Raw genomic sequence first — 17,414 nt, 5'->3', positions numbered from 1 at the left:
CCTTGGGTTGTGGTTAATGAATATTAGGTCCCATCTATGCTCACTGAACATTCTTCCCTAAGCACAATTTAAACTGCAGTCACTAGGCAGGATCGTAAACCAGGCTGTGGTTTTTGACCAATGTTTGAGCAATGCAGGTCTTTCCATATCAATTGTTCAAACTCAAAACCATCTTTGGCCACAATGTACTTTAAACCTATTTTGAAGCCCCATTATTAAACTGTTTTTCATCCAGTGCAGTCAGAGCATAGCCTAGATCTGTAAGTTTCATTTCCTCCTGCCATTTCATTGTTCCTAACCTAATTAGCTACACAAATACATTTTTCTTGTTTATGACCTCAGGTGTGTGAATCATAAACAAACTCCAGGCAGGCATAGCTTCCTCATAGGCCTTCACAAGGAAACTGGTGGCTGCTGGCCAATCATATAGGTGCCCATTTTGGTGTGGCGGGGGAGGGCAGAGAAGTCAGTTTAAGGTCACTGAGCCAGTGCTGACTGGAATTGCATCTTCCCAGCTATAGAGCATTGCATGTTTAGGCTTTTGCATGGGTCAGTGCTGATTCCTCTACTGCAGCTTATGTGGATTCCAAGGTAGGCAAGGAGCCCATAGATTCCTTTCTGCCTGAATAGGGGCTCCCTTGACAGGAGAGAGCAAGGAGAACAAGCCTTCTTAAAGGAGCAGAGTGAATGAATGAACAAATAAGACAGTCACATTTACCTGTTTTGGTTGTTGATATGTGCCTAACAGTTTCCTGCTCTTATCACCTGAGGCTATTGGCAAACAGGGATGAAATTTGAGCTTTGTTTTTCTAGATAAAAACCTGTTAGCCTTTGCTCTCTGTTGTATGCAGGGCTGTTGTAGCCATGTTGGTCCCAGGATATTAGAGAGACAAGGTGGGTGAGGTAATATCTTTTATTGGACCAACTTCTGTTGGTGAGAGAGACAAGCTCTGAGTAAGCTTGAAAGCTCACGGACAGAAGCTGGTCCAGTAAAAGATATTACTTCACCCACCTTGTTTGCTCTCTGTTGGTAGCTTTCTTCTCAGAAAACTACAGCCTAAGTCAGCCAAAATCAGTTTCTTCTATGTTAATTGAAGCAAATGTTTTTTGGTTTGTCGATGTTAACAACCCTTTCAGATGGTATTCTAAATGCATGTTTTCTGAGCTCTCCTTAAGTTTAAGGAAAAACAACGAGGAATTCTTGTGGCACCTTAGAGACTAACACATTTATTTGACATAAGCTTTCGTAGGCTAGAACCCACTTCATCAGATGCATAGATTTTTAATTTTAAGGGACACTGCTAGTGTCAAAAGGTCCACCCATACTGTTTTTTCCAGCATCAAACACTCTAAAAGGTTTTCATCTGAAATGATCCAGCAAGAGAAAAATCTTGGTGGAGACGCTTCTAGAGGGTTTATAGGTGGTGATCGGGTGAGTATCAGTCAAAACTTCCTGCCAGTGAAGTGTTAGGCTGTGATATTCACAATGTGATCTAACAGGGTTTTTTTGTTTTGTTTTTTCCCCCCATCTCTGATTTCTACAACTTTATGACCAATGTAGCCAGTACTCGTCCCATGTCTTGAGCCACTCTGCTGCTGGCTCTGATCTTCAATTTTAAGTTACAGGGTCTGCAGGCAGAGTAACAGGAAAAACAAAACATGCATCCTGGTCGTTGTAACATATGCACAGAAACAAACCTGTTAGGCCTAACAAAGACACGTCTCGCATTAAGCTGCCATGTATGAAGTTTCTCTTGTCACCCTCTCTGATTTCCTACTATTAACGGAGTGCTTCCCACCTACGTGGCTTGGACACTCACACTATTAAATTACTGTAGAAAAGCCAGGTTATGTTGGTTTAGGACAAATTTATGTTCAGTTTTGAAGGTAGCACAAAGGAAAATGAATAATAATAACTTGTACTTACATCAGAGGGGTAGCTGTGTTTGTCACTTTTTACAGAGCCAGACTAAGAGTCCTGTGGCACCTTATAGACTAACAGACGTATTGGAGCATGAGCTTTCGTGGGTGAATACCCACTTCATCAGACATATTCACCCACAAAAGCTCATGCTCCAATATGTCTGTTAGTCTACAAGGTGCCACAGGACTTTTTGTCACTTGTACTTATATAACACCTTTCATCAAGGGATCTTAAAATGCTTTGCAAACAATAATTGTAATTCTTTTGAAAGGTGAGGGGACTGAGGTTCTGGGAGTACAGACCACTTGTCCAAGGTCACACAGGAAACTCTTTGGAGAGCTGGTAATAGAATGGAGATGTCCTAACCACTAGTTTCCTACTCTCAAAGAAAACACTCCCTCCCGCTCAGATATAGTGAAGACTATGTTAAAATGTGTCAATGAGTTTGTAGATTCACAGAGGTGTAGTCCAGAACACACTACATCTAGAATGACCTCCTGTATCACCGGACATTAAATTTCACTCAGGGGAGCCCAATAACTTGTTCTAGAGCATATTTTCCAGAAAGACACTGAATCTTGAATTAGGTCCTGTGGTTCTGTCACACTCATCATGATCTATGTTTTTCACCTTTTCTCCCCAGACAACTTTGTCCAGAGACCTTCAAGACCATCCGCAGAAACAGTCCATCACAACCCCCCAACCATTGAACTGTTGCATCGTTCTAGATCGCCTATCACCACCAATCATCGGCCGTCACCAGATCCCGAGCAGCGGTCACTGAAGTCCCCATTGGACAACACTATCCGCCGCCTCTCCCCAGCTGATAGGGTCCCAGGGACAAGGCATCACCAAGAGAACAACCATCAAGAGCCCTACCCTCTCTCAGTATCTCCTATAGAAAACAACCACTGCCCGCCTCCTCCTGAAGTACTACAGAAGCCTTCCAGCCCCCGCCAAGAGAATACCAGGGTCATCCAGTTGATGCCCAGCCCCATCATGCACCCTTTGATACTGAACCCCAGGCACTCTGTAGAATTCAAACCATCACGGTTGTCTGAGGATGGGCTACACAGGGAGGTAAAGCCTATCAATTTGTCCCACCGGGAAGAGTTAGCATACATGAACCACATCATGGTGTCCGTCTCCCCTCCTGAGGAGCATGCAATGCCAATTGGAAGGATAGCAGGTAAGTAATATTCTCTAGCCCATGGTCTTCATTCAGAATTTGCCATGCACTAATCTAATGAACCATGTAATATCATTAGGAAGAACCTTTTGAGCTTCCTTTGGGTTTTTATAATCTTACCAAAGAGTACAGGCATCTTGTAAGCCTCACAACTTCCATTGCACAGGCTGGTAGGTATTACTGAAACCAGTTATACAGGTAGGTAAGCAGAGGGGCAGAGTCATGTGCTCAAGATTACATAACATGTAATCAGTGGAAGAACTAGGATTAGAATGCTGGAGTCCTGCCTCCCAGTCCCCAGCTCTACCCATTCCCAATTAGTTTTAAGATTAAACTCTTTGAAATAGAGCTTGCCCTAATGGAGTAGTTAATGGGCCTCTGAATGTTGAGAAACAAAGATCTAAATTTGCCCAGGGAAGGGAAAGTCCCATCAACAGTGCAGCAAAGTTAGAATGTCTGAAATAAAAGGTTTTATGATAATATTAATGACCCTTTCTGCAGTTTCCACAAGTCAATTAATGACTGGACAGCACTTTAAAAGCCTTTGGCTTTGTCTCAGACCCTTAAATCCTTTTACCAGACATTTACTGACCAGTAAAAACCTCAAAATGGCTCATAATTACTGACATAATGCCTTTACTATGGGGGAGGTGGGAAAGGGAGGAACGTTCATCTCCAAATTCTACAATTGGCACTGCTCTATTATCTGACCAAAAGGAACAGTTGGCAACCTGTGTGACACTTAACCCAGATTTACTTTCCTGGCAATAAAAACAATAATTAATGCAATGCAATAGATTAAGCTAATATAAACAGAACCACCCCCTATCATTCCCCTCCAAGACAGTACTCCGCTAGACGTCCAGGTCTTTTCTTGGAGCCTCTTGGGAAGGCTACCACTTTCCTGGACAAAAATTTTAAGGAATATTGCTTGAGGGACATAGAAGAGATGTCCCACTCACAATGGGGTTTGATCCTGCAAAATACTAAGGAACTGCTGGAAGGTGACTTGAATGAGAATTGGAGGCACTCTGCATTATCTAGGGAGTGCTGAGCATGTTGTAGGATCAGGCCCAATCTTGAGAAGTGGCCACTCTGGCTCTCCTCAGAGAGAGCTACTTTGTAGGCCTCTCTGCTGTACCCCATTACTAGCACTGTCCCTCTTTACAGATTCAAATTTACCTCCATCCCACACAAACCTCAGGCATTGTCTCACTTTTGTTATCGTAAATAATTGACATCACATCTGCTGAATCAGGAAACTGAGGTTACAGAAAATGTTTTTTGTGCGTAAAAGAGAACTGTAAATAGATCAGGGTGGGGGGAAATCCAACCGCTTTAGAAATATATGCTGAATGCCCCAAATAACCAAGTGAAGAGGACATTCCACACATTTATGCTAACATAAAACTTCAGAAAATATATGTAGATTTGCAATGTCTAGGCCCAGTGAGGGGCACAGGCTTGTATTTGGTATCAGACCCAGTTGTCCCTCATTTTAAGGCCTCATTCAGTCCCAAAATTCCTTGCAACAGATTTGGGAGCCTCTTCACTTTTACTGTTAGTAATTATTTACATCAGAAACAAGGAATCATTGATTAATGAATTTTAAGGTCAAAAGATATCATTATGATCATCTAACCTAGTACATAATGTAGACCATAGACCTCACCCTGTTGAAAAAGAAGTTGCAGAATCATTTACATTACAAGAATGAATCCCACCGTATTTTAAGTTTCCTGCCAGAATGACTTTCTTATCTCTCTTCTTTTGGGTGTCATCATACATTGTGTCTCACATTTGGCCTGTAGCAGATTGACAGGTATGCATGGTGTAATGTCAGAGCGAGCACTCTGCTGGTGATATTATCTTAGGACTCTACCTTCCTGGAGACTTCAGGCTGTGCAATAGGGAGGAGGGAAATCTTAAGGTTTGGGTTAGGTTTGTTTGTTTGAATAGTGTGCATTTTCTAAAATAGTTTTTAAGTTCTAAGATAAGATATAGTAAAACTTTGGAAAACTCTGTAATGTTTTAAAATAAAACAAAATTCCCTGTATTACAGTCAGCCAACTCTGGTCTCATATAGGTTCTGTAATGGGTGTGATATCCCCAAAAGAAAGTATGGTGGGCATTGCAGCAAGCGTCAGCACTGGTGTTATGTACTTTGCTCTTTACCCAACTAGCATAATGTAAAGGAACTACCTGTGTACAATGGGGTCGAAATAACCATGTTTATGATTATATACAATATGCAAGACCCTAGCTATGTATATACTGTGATGCTCTGGCAGAGTTTGGATAGTTTCTGAAACACAGGGAGGGCCACTATAGGCTCACAAACTCTTTACAGTGGATACATCTGAATTCCTGTTCACTACAGCCAGATACTACTCGGTGCAAAAGCACAAATGGCCTAAGGTTATACCTATGGAAGTCAAAGGAAGTAAATTTCACTATTAACTTCAATGAGAGCATCACTGGGCCCCTAACAGGAAAATGTTCTGGTAATTATGTGATCCTTCTGCCTGTCTGGAGTACTTGGCATAAAGTCATTTAATTTTGAACACAATCTGTTTCTATGTTAACACTTTACGTCAAGATTAACCCCTTATCAGTTTGAGTTTCCCTCTCTTCATAATACTACTAGTGTCAGGTTAGGTGCTTGGTATGTTGAGATATGCTGCTTTGACTTAGCAAAAGAACCTTGAGAATTATAATAATAGTAATAATATCATCTAAATTTTGTATGGCACTTTTCTTCGCTAGATTGCAAAGCACTTTACAGAGGAGGTCGATAGCTACTCGATTCCATATAGGTTTTTTTTGCTACGCTCATCATCATAGTATCTGAGCACCTTTCTACAGATGGCAAAACTGAGGCAAAGCTAGGTGAAGTAACTTACCCAAGGCCACCCAGTAGGCTTAGTAGCAGAGCTGGGAATAGAACCCTGAGTCCCAGTGCAGTGCCCTATCCACTAGGCCACAATGCCTTCCTAGTATATACTCCCCAAAGCAACACTGAGGAACTAAAAATACTCCAGAAAACCATTCTAAATCCTTAGTGTTGTGAGTAAGTTAGTGAACAAAGGAGGGTCTTCTCAACTATTCACAAATGGATAAGGGCCTTATCACTGCATAACATGAAAAAAGGGCAAACAGCTTCAGAAGGGGTAGAGTTGACCCATGGTGACTACCTAGGCAACCATGGCATTTTTGCATGGAGAAATGGATTTTGCAGGTGATCGTTGTGTCCCTGAATGCGCAGGAAGAATCCATTCCCCTGAGTGTAGGTGCTAGTGCAGAAAAAACGTCTGCGCCACTGTGAGCATGCTCTGTGCCCACAAGTAGAGGATGGGAGTCTGCAAATGAGTCTGTTAAAATAGAGACTTCTCTAAAAAATTGTCATCCTCAAAATAAAAACATGCTTAAATTTTAATATATCAGAGGCCAAATTCCACCCTGGCTTACTACCGTTACTCCCACATCCCACTACCGTGAGGTTACAAAAGGTGGGAATCAGAGCAGAGTTTGGCCCTAAACCCTCCTCATTTAAAATTTAACACCCGCTCCCCCCCACAAAAAAAGAAAAACCTATACAGTTATTTATTTCTGTAAAGAAAATGTTTTCCTTTGCCATTATCCACAAACATCCTGTTTTTAGAAACTCAATCAATAGAACGCTGGATGGTCTGTAAGAAAATAATGACCTCCACCTGCTGGATGATTAATCTGTTTTACAAATTTGTGTAACATCTTTTCTCAAAATAGTAATTTGACTGATGATAAAACACTTTCTCCTTTCAGCAAACATTTTAAAATTGTAGGGCCCAATTTTCATCTGCTGCTCTGAAAGGGTAAAGGGTTCTTAAAGTGGGCATATATGCTACACTTACACTCCATTTAATGCCCCATTATGCTACCAAGAGAGTAAAGAGGCCTTAATTTGCATGAAAATCAGGTCCATCTATCTTCTATTTATGCAAAACATGGGCATCTTTCTCACTGTCACTGGTATAAATCAGGAATAACTCCACTGAAGTCAATAGAGCCACATAAGTGTATAAATAGTGTGAGATCAGAATCAAGCCCTACAGCTGTATCTGTAGTTTGTTTTTTTTTACATGTTTCAGTGAGACACTTCAATATTCAATAGACTGTGTAAAATTATTCCTGTGTGTGTATAATAAAAAAAACAGGGCTTTAGAAGCTCTGGAGTTAATGCTTATTGAAATATACTGGGAAGGTATGTTATCTAACTATCTACGGCTAGATTGTGCTTTAAAGGCACTTCCACATGGCATGGGCATGGTCAGGGGGCAGTGTCTTGGCGGGAGCTCCTGCAAGCATTGTGCCTATGGGGGACACAATACCTATGATGGGAGCATGGGCCACTGCAGGATAAAATCCTGGCACTCTTGAAGTCAATGGGACTTGTGTTATTAACATCAACATCAACACCAAGATTTTACCCGCAGTACCTACTAAATTAGTGCACAACATGCCCTCTCTGCATATGCACAGGACCTGCTCAACTGGCTGTTGCAGGTGGACATAAGAATGGCCATACTGGACTAGACCAGTGGTCTATGTGTGGCTAGAATCAGACACTTAAGAGGAAGATGCAAGAAACCTGGCAATATAAACTGTGTAATAATCTGCCCACAGGGGAAATTCCTTTAGTCAATTAGAGGTTGGCTTATGCCTTGAAACATCCCTTGTGGTACATGTGGATGTTCTTATTACTGATATAAATGTCCATTGCTGCTCCCAAGCCTCTCTGAGGAGCTCAAGTCACTGCAGAGCACCTTCGAGCTGCCAGTGAGCTCCCAGTGTTATTTTGGGGCGTGGCTGTGTTTCGCTATAGCAGCTCTTCAGGGGAGGAAAGTTAGTTCATTAATCCACAGCACAAACCCCATGACATGACGTTCACCCTTATCTCTGAGCCTGAGATTTTGGAAAGTGATGACATCCCTTTACCATACTTTTCCCATGGCTCCTCTGTAGTATAACTGAGAATTAGGAAGTGTAGTTTCTGTGAGAGGAGGTGTGTGATGGAGGGTGTCAGGAAGCAGTCTGATAACCTATAATTAGGTTGTGCTGAACCATCGTCATGGACCCAACAACTTCTTGTGGCTTTGGCCACCACAGGAACTTTATGGTAAACTCTGGGCTGTGGAAGCTGCCTGACCATATACAGCAAAAGAGGTACATCAATTTGTGCAGATAGTTTGGAAGCTCCAAACCATGCTGTGTATTGATATTCAAGCTCTGAGTAGGGTGGGCTTCAGAGTCTAAGCCACAACTTCGAAGCATTGTCTACAGTTATTTTTAGAGCACTAGTGTGAGCCCTGCTAGCTCAAGTCTGTTGATCCAGGCAAGGAGACCCTGTTTGGTCCAAAATGCTGTGTAGACATACACTACTGGCATGCAGTGCTTATCAGCCAGGTTACCGTAGCAACTGGGCTCTGTTTAGCTTCGTGGACTGACTGGTGTGCTTCTCCATTTCCAGGAGTCTTGGGGACAAGCAGTGTTATATGTAAGCTGCTGAGAGACACGACTTCCACAACATCAATGTGTTAGATCACTGCAACTGAATAGTGTAGTAATTCTTTTATAATAGCTGCCAGGTTCTGTACTCTGCTAAAGCCATGAGAGTGGGTTCTACTCTCAGCTCTGATTGCAATCTCTGCCTCAGTTTCCCCATCTGTGAAATGAGGATAATGCTATCTCCCAGGGCTGGTGGAAGGCACCTTCACTAACCAACCTGTGTGCTTGCTGAGGGGGAAATTTAGTTCAGTGCAGAAGGCCAGCGCATGGGCTATGCGCGATTCATATTCCATTTAAGACTACAAAATAGAACTTAAAATGTGCATAAGCCATGTGCTAGTCCTCTGCAAAAGGATGAATTTCACCTGGAAGTTCAGTAAGGACCTGATTTCTGGATTTCCTACCCTTTATATTCCTCTAAGGGGGTTTATAAACAGTCATTTTAAAAAATAAACAAACAATTGACAGTAGATCTTTTAAGAAAGTTTGAGCTGTAAACCCATGAATGTTGATTTTTTTTAACTTTTACGATGAACTGAAAAGCTTATTTTTAAAAAATAAGAAAAAGAAAATAAACCAATTAAGATCCCAGATCAGTGACAGTAGATGTGTAGGTTTAAACACTGCAGATCAACACATTTCAAAAAGAAAAGAGCTAGTAATCGGTTCTTCTTTAACTTACCTGCCAGGACTTGAGTTCAGGGAGTCTCCTTTTTCTCTCTTAGGCCTCATTTACGCACATATTTTGTACCAGTCTAAATATGTCAATTAGGGGCTGATTTTTTCACTTATCTAGTTATGCTGGTTCAACTCCCCTAGCGTGGACACAGTCAGACTGGTATAAAAGTGCATTATACCAGTAGACCTCATTCCCCTTTCTGTACAGTAATAAGCTCTGTGAGGCTATGTCTATACTACGGCGGTAAGTCAACCTATGCTACGCAACTCCAGCTACTGGAGTTGACGTACCTTAGGGGTCTACTTAGGACGTACCTTAGGGGGTTGACTTACTGGGGTCTACATCGCGGGGGGTCGACGGGACAAACTCTCCCCCATCGACTTAACCTTACTCTTCTCGTTGGGGGTGTAGTACAGGGTCGACTGGAGAGCGATCTGCAGTCAATTTGGTGAGTCTTTACTAGACCCGGTAATCGACCCCCAGTGGATCGATTTCAGAGTGTGGGTTTTAGCCCATGAAAGCTTATGCCCAAATACATTTGTTAGTCTATAAAGTACCACAAGGACTCCTCATTGTTTTTGCTGATACAGACTAACGCAGCTACCACTCTGAAACAGATCTCAGACCGTTGTTCCCATCTGTAATGTAGACCTGCCCCTAGTATTAGCAGCTTTATACAGGTGTAACTGGTTCCACACTACCAGGATTGTACTGATTTAATTATATTGGTTAAATTTTAACAGTACAACTTTTGTGTGCGGACAAGCCCTTAAAGAAATTGATATAATTAGCTCTTCAACCTATGTAATGAATGCACCTTCCTGCTCTGCTTTCAGTATTTGCATTATACTAGTGCCTGTAGGCACCACATAGAATCAGGGCCCCATTGTATTAGCTACTGTATAAACACACGAGAGACGATCCCTACTTCAAAGGCTCACAGACTAAATAGTCAGCCAATGGTAGGTGGGGCAATAGAAACACAGATGGGTGTAGTGACTTTCCCAGAGTCACACAGCAGGTCAGTGGTAGAGTGGGGAATAGAAGGTCCAGCTACACTATATCACAAAATGAAGGCATGTTTTAACCCGCTCTGTGTCTGTGACCAGATCCCCAAACACACATATTTTTAAATGCAAATGAAGCCTAATTTGAAGTCAGTGTTTCTGTAGTGCCTTGCATCCAAGGACTCCAAGCATTTTACAGATAATGAACCAAGCCTCACAATACCCTTTCATTATTATCATCAATTTACAAACTGGAGAAACTGAGGAACCTGAAAGTAAAATGTAAAGATGACCAAGGACACCGGTGCCCTATAACAGAACTTTCGGTGATTATGTTGCTGTCCACTGTCGCAGCAAAAACTCAGAATCATGGGCTCAGGTCACAGCAGATGAAAAGCCTTTCAGTTCCCCTTTCAGTAATGACTTGTCTACATGGGGCAGACTGACTGACATAACTAATATAACTCCAGTATTTTAAAAGGGCTCTAGAGGTGATCCTGGCAATTATAGACCGGTAAGTCTAAAGTCAGTACCAGGCAAATTAGTTGAAACGTTAGTAAAGAATACATAGAAGAACATAACTTGTTGGGCAAAAGTCAACATGGTTTCTGTATGAGGAAATCATGTCTTACTAATCTATTAGAGTTCTTTGAAGGGGTCAACAAACGTGAACAAAGGGAATCCAGTGGACACAGTGTACTTAGATTTCCAGAAAGCCTTTGATAAGGTCCCTCACGAAAGGTTCTTATGTAAATTAAGTTGTCATGGGATAAGAGGGAAGATCCTTTCATGGATTGAGAACTGATTAAAAGACAGGGAGCAAAGGGTAGGAATGGTAGATTTTCAGAATGGAGAGGGGTAACTAGTGGTGTTCCCCAAGGCTCAGTCCTAGGACCAATCCTATTCAACTTATTCATAAATGGTCTGGAGAAAGGGGTAAACAATCAGGTGGCAAAGTTTGCAGATGATACTAAACTGCTCAAGATAGTTAAGACCAAAGCAGACTGTGAAGAACTTCAAAAAGATCTCACAAAACTAAGTGATTGGGCAACAAAATGGCAAATAAAATTTAATGTGGATAAATGTAAAGTAATGCATATTGAAAAAAAAAAACCAACTGTACATACAATATGATGGGGGCTAATTCAGCTGCAACTAATCAGGAAAGAGATCTTGGAGTCATTGTGGATAGTTCTCTGAAGACATCCACACAGTGTGCAGCGGCAGTCAAAAAAGCAAACAGGATGTTAGGAATCATTCAAAAAGGGATAAAGAATAAGACAGAGAATATCTTATTGCCCTTATATAAATCCATGGTACGCCCACATCTTGAATACTGCGTACAAATGTTGTCTCCTCATCTCAAAAAAGATATACTGGCATTAGAAAAGGTTCAGAGAAGGGCAACTAAAATGATTAGGGGTTTGGAACAGGTCCCATATGAGGAAAGATTAAAGAGGCTAGGATTTTTCAGCTTGGAAAAGAGGAGACTAAGAGGGGATATGATAGAGGTATATAAAATCATGAGTGGTGTGGAGAAAGTGAATAAGGAAAAGTTCTTTACTTGTTCCCATAATATAAGAACTAGGGGTGACCAAATGAAATTAATGGGCACCAGGTTTAAAACAAATAAAAGGAAGTTCTTCACACAGCGCACAATCAACCTGTGGAACTCCTTACCTGAGAAAGTTGTGAAGGCTAGGACTATAACAGGGTTTAAAAGAGAACTAAATAATTCGTGGAGGTTAAGTCCATTAATGGCTATTAGCCAGGATGGGTAAGGAATGGTGTCCCTAACCTCTGTTTATCAGAGGATGGAGATGGATGGCAAGAGAGAGATCACTTGATCATTGCCTGTTATAGTCACTCTGTCTGGAGCACCTGGCATTGGTCACTGTCGGTAGACAGGATATTGGGCTGGCTGGACCTTTGGTCTGATACAGGTTGGCCGTTCTTATGTTTTTAGGTTAACTATTCCAGAATAACTCCCTTGTGTGGACACTGTTCTGGAATGAAAGTGATTTTATTCTGGAATGAAAGTGATTTTATTCTGGAATAATTACTCTGCTTTCTGAATGAAGTAGATAGTCACTGTTATTTTGCAACAGAGTGTCCATGCAGGGAGATATTGCAGAATAATTATGCTGGAATAGGTATTCTAATCAGTTTCCCTGTGAAGACAAGCCCTCAGGCTCTCCATTCAATTATGTACTTAGCTGTCAGATATGATTGCTGCTCCTCCCCACTTCAGCTCATCTTGCTGCTGAGCAAGAGAAAGTGTTAACTTCATTGTGCAAACTGAGATGCTAGACAGTGAACTGTCTTGCAAGCTTCAACTCAGTAATTTTCTCCTCTTTGCGAGAGAGATGTTGACAGTTCAAGCTGTTCAGATTTGACTCTGCAATCCGTACCCTTACCTACATGAGGGACATTTTTGAAAAACTACTCACAGTTGTGCCAGTTAAGCAGTGTGGGAGCCTGACTGCGTGCAGGGCTTTGGCTGCCAACTCAATTTTCAGCACTGTGTTGATTAGATTTCCTCCCAGCAGGGTTAGACAGTCCAGTACTGAGAATGGTGTCAGCAGCTAGTGTTTACACTAAAATATAAGACCTTGTCTTCATTGCCAAAAGAGGTGTATTGTTTTTACCTCAGGGGTAATTAACTTTCCTGAGCTATCCTGAGGTAAAAACATAGTGAAGACCAGACACTACAGTTTTACTGTAAGGTAAATTGTGAGGTTAACAGCCTTATGTCCTATCCATGGTTAAACCCATTAAAATTACCTCACCTAAAACTGAAGTGCCTTATCTTCACTTTGTTTTTAACTTCAAGATACCTCAGATGTGTTAGTTACCCCCCTTTTAGCAGTGAAAACAATGCCTACCAGACTCCTAATGTTGCTAACGCCACTGCAGCAGAATCACTTTTAACAAGGATGTGGCCTGTGATTCTTTTCGCTCAACTGTGCCATCCAATGAAAGATCATTGGCCTTATTTAAATACTTGCCATTGAATTATGGATTTAAGAGCCTGATTCTGAGGGCAGGTCTACACTACAAACTTGCACCTATTTAGCTGCGCCGCTGTAGCACTTCTGGTGAAGATGCTCTAAGCCGATGGGAGATCTCCTTAATGGCTCTACCTTCACAAGAGGAGGTAGCTATGTCAATGGGAGAAGCTCTCCAGGTTTAGCACTGTTTACACAAGGGTTTACGGTCAGATTAACTACGGTACTTAGGGGTGTGGATTTTTCGTACCTTTGAGTGACAGTTATACCGAAGTAAGTGTGTTATGTAGACCTGGCCTCATTTACACGGTGGCCCCTTTACATTGTAATTTACACACACTGTAAGGGCTGATCTATATTGAGAACTCACATCTGCATAGCTACATCTGTCAGGGATGTGAAAAATCCAAACCCCAGAAAGACAAAGCTATGCAGACATATTCCCTGGTGTATACAGCACTGGGTTGATGGATGAATTGTTCTATTGACCTAGCTACCACCTCTCAGGAAGGTGGAATACTTACACTGATGGAGAACCTCTCCCATCAGCATAGATAGCATCTACACGAAAGGACTACAGAGGCATAGCTGCAGCTATGTCGCTGTAACAGTTTTAAGTATAGACATACCCTAAGGCCCCTTTGCACAGCCAGAGTGATGTGAATGAGACCATAAGGCAAGGTCTTCATGGGAAATTTTTTTCAGTATAACCTAGGGTGTGAATTTAAACTGATACAGTTATATAAGTATAATCCCCATGTCGATAGCCTTATTTCAGGATAAGAGTGTCTTTTTTCAGTTCAGCTTTTGTCACTTGATAAATGAATAGGAATTACTTGTTTGATTTCACTTGCAGTAGCATCCCACAGCTGGTCAGCCTTTGTCCTAACCCTGTAGTTACAGGGGCCACAGATTATATTATGGTCCTGTTTTGGTGAGATCGGAAGCCAGAAGCAACAATAATATTTATTTTTGCGTCTTCAGCATCTCTGATCCTACTGTGCTTCAGTGCCTAGGTGTTATGGTGACTGGCATTCCATAAATACCATAACTAGACAGATGGGATAAGTAGATGCTAAGTGTCTCCAGTCCCCACTGAAGTCAACTAGGTGCCAAACCCTTCATAGAAGGCATTGAGTACCTCACAATGGTCTAGCCCCATAGACTGGACATTGTACACTCCTGGGCTAGATTCACTTCAGTACCTCAGGCCTTGTCAATAGTTAACACCCTTATATAGACACACTTATTTGATTTAGGTTTTGTCTACACTAGCACTTTTGCTCTCCCATTGACATAGCTACTGCTGCTCCTTGTGGGTGGTTGAGTTATGCCAGCAGGAGAGAGCTCTCTGCCACTGGTAGAGAGCAGCTACACAGGAGACCTCACAAAGGCGCAGCTGCAGCAGTACAGCTGTGCCGCTGTAAGGTCCGTAGTGTAGACATGGCCTTAGGAGTTGCTTAGGTTTAATAAGCTTAAACTAAACTGAAATAAACTTGGTTTAAACTAGAATAAAAATGTTTGCACCAGTTGAATTAAATTGGTTTCAATTCACACCTGTAGTTAAACTGCATATGGCCAAGGCCTCAAAGCCTACATGTTATACCCCTCTGTGTTGGGGGTGTCAGCTGTGCCCCATGACAGGATTAACCCCTGCTGAGAGTCAGGAAGTATTTCTACTGTCATTCTCCGCAGGGGTTCTGCCAGGGGAGGGTATATGTAATTTAGTGCATCTGCGCTGCATCCTCTCTTCCAGGAGGGACTTCCAGGGGATGAGGTGTATCAGCAGAGTGCTAGCTATGCTCACTCTGTAGAGAGCTCCAGGCTCTCTGGTGTAGCGGGACTGTGAGTGCCTTGTGCTGTTGTGATCCCTGCAGCTGAATTTTCCATGGTTGTGAATCTGCAGGTCAGGTTACTATCGGAGAGAACCCAGAGGTAAATAGGGCCCCTAACGTAAAACACTGGAGCTTTTTGCACTGTACAGTCAAAAGCACGACCATTCTTGGGAGGGTTCTCTTTTACAGTGAAGTTGCCCTCACTTTCTCACTCGTCTGAGATACTTTTAATCTTGAAGAGTCTTTGTCTTTTAATCCTTTCCTGTACTACATATGGCTATCGAGCCACTTTCAGGTTTTCCTGATGTTGAATAAGATTGGGCCACACTGAGCATTTGGGGGGAGAACTTTCATTTTGCCCAGGAATATTCCATCAGGTTTGGATTGAATCCCACTCTTTCTTAGTCCCTGCCCTCTTTTCCCTTGAGAACAGGTGACAAAAAGCCATGAGAGATCTGAGGGAAATTTCTTTAGAGACTAAGTTAAAATGAGTGTTTTAGCGGGGAAGGAAACAACACCTGACATATATACTGGAAATATCTGTTTGGTGTGGAGCACCATGCCTTGTATGAAGTGCTTTGCCTTCAGTGTGCTTGTTAGGATGTGAATTCCTTTGTTGCAGCAAGACAAACAACACAGACCAAAGCAGCAGTTGCATTTCTGCTGTTTGTTCCATCTTCGATGCCTCATGGGTGTGAGTTTCAATTACCTCGTTTCCCAGTTCCTGGCACGCTTCTTATACAGCCCTGATTTTGAGCTTCCTGCCATCTTTCCACAAACACAATACAAAGGCCAAACGCCTTTGTGCCTCCTACCCCCACATTCCCATTCCCAGTCGGATGAACCCAGACTTCCTCTTCTTTGTTCCCTCCCCAGCCCTACCCTCATGACTGTGCACAGCACAGTTCCAGATTCTAATCTCTCTCCTGAGTATGTCACCCTTGTATCTGGGTGCAAGACAAAAGCTATGTAAGGCCTGTTGTATTGTAAAATCTGGAAACCTTCTCCTCAGCTTTGATTTTACTGAACTGCATAAATAGCTGTCTGTCAAGCCTGTGCACACGCTTTCTCTCTCACACACACATACACTCTCTCTCTTCTGTACAGAGGGTGAGAAAGGTTTCTTGATTCCTTGTTGACTTCCCTCCTCCCCCCAATAATTATTTTATACCCTGAAGCATGAGATTAGATTACTTTTATTATCTTAGCTGACATAGCAACAGATGGTTTTTAATGGTCACAAATTAGACAGCCCTTTTGAAAATCCAGTCTCAGTATTTGTCTTAATGTAGCAGTAAATCCCACAGTAGAATTTCCCTTTTTCTTCTAAAAGTTTCTGTAACTGGGCTGACCAACAACCATGCATTAGCCTTGGCTGTGGACAGAGGTTTATGTGTGGATGTAAACTGTAAACAATTGTGCTTGCCCACAAGCTATCATTTTGTTAGAGAACTGCTGGAAATCTAGGGGAGATCCTGAGCTGCTATAAATGATTGTAGTTCCATTTAAGTAAAAAAATAGATTATGCCAGAGAAACTTTGGACTAATCTATACAGCAAGGAGCAGACCTTAGCTGGTATATATTGTCATAGCTCCATTGACTCATTGACTAAGTTTCTTTGGCATGATCTATTTTTTTATAAAACCATATTGACTTCCATGTGAGTGATTGATCTTTACTAAACATATTTATATAATGGTCTGCAAAGGAAGAGGATTTCAGCAGTGGATATCCAGTGGATATCCAGTGCGTAAGAAAGGGAGAGCTCGGTTTCTTGGCCATGGGACCTACAGTATCATCAGAGTGACTCCCTTACTTATCTCTAGTGAAATATCATATAACCTAGTGAAAATCTATATTCTGTGCACCCAAGAATCTTAGCCTGGTTACTAGCAGTGTTACTTGTTCCAAGAGTGGGTATGTTTAAGAGTGACCTAGTTATTGTGACATCAAGATCACTGGTCAGATATGCTACCATTTGAGGAATTCACACAAAAGTCCCTTTCCAATATCATAAGTTACAACCTTCAGCCCCCAATGTTCTCTGGTCAAAGCTGACCATACATTCAGAATGCACAAATTGTCATGACACTCAAGTTTTAGGTACAATATAAAACCTTATTGCAAATCTAAGGGAGACTAGCTGACATTGCTATCAGCTCTTAACAGATTTTAGGAATGGTTTACATCTCACAGCTCATTCACACATATATCCAGAAATACA

At 41.9% G+C, this 17,414-nt stretch overlaps 1 protein-coding gene across 5 annotated transcripts in view; it reads left to right on the top strand.

The window, feature by feature from the left end:
- Positions 1-17,414, top strand: part of ETV6 (ETS variant transcription factor 6) — a 180,627-nt gene that overhangs the window by 149,486 nt on the left and 13,727 nt on the right. For all 5 annotated transcript variants that reach the window (XM_030539439.1, XM_030539436.1, XM_030539443.1 and 2 more), the window contains exon 5: positions 2,568-3,113. In XM_030539439.1, the coding sequence (XP_030395299.1) occupies positions 2,568-3,113 (546 nt within the window). The remainder of the gene's footprint in view (positions 1-2,567; positions 3,114-17,414) is intronic.

This window comes from Gopherus evgoodei, chromosome 1 (assembly GCF_007399415.2).
Source record: "Gopherus evgoodei ecotype Sinaloan lineage chromosome 1, rGopEvg1_v1.p, whole genome shotgun sequence".
NCBI classification, from domain to species: domain Eukaryota; kingdom Metazoa; phylum Chordata; order Testudines; family Testudinidae; genus Gopherus; species Gopherus evgoodei.
The sequence above is the reverse complement of the archived record's forward strand: the minus strand, read 5'-3'. Positions and strand labels throughout refer to the sequence as shown.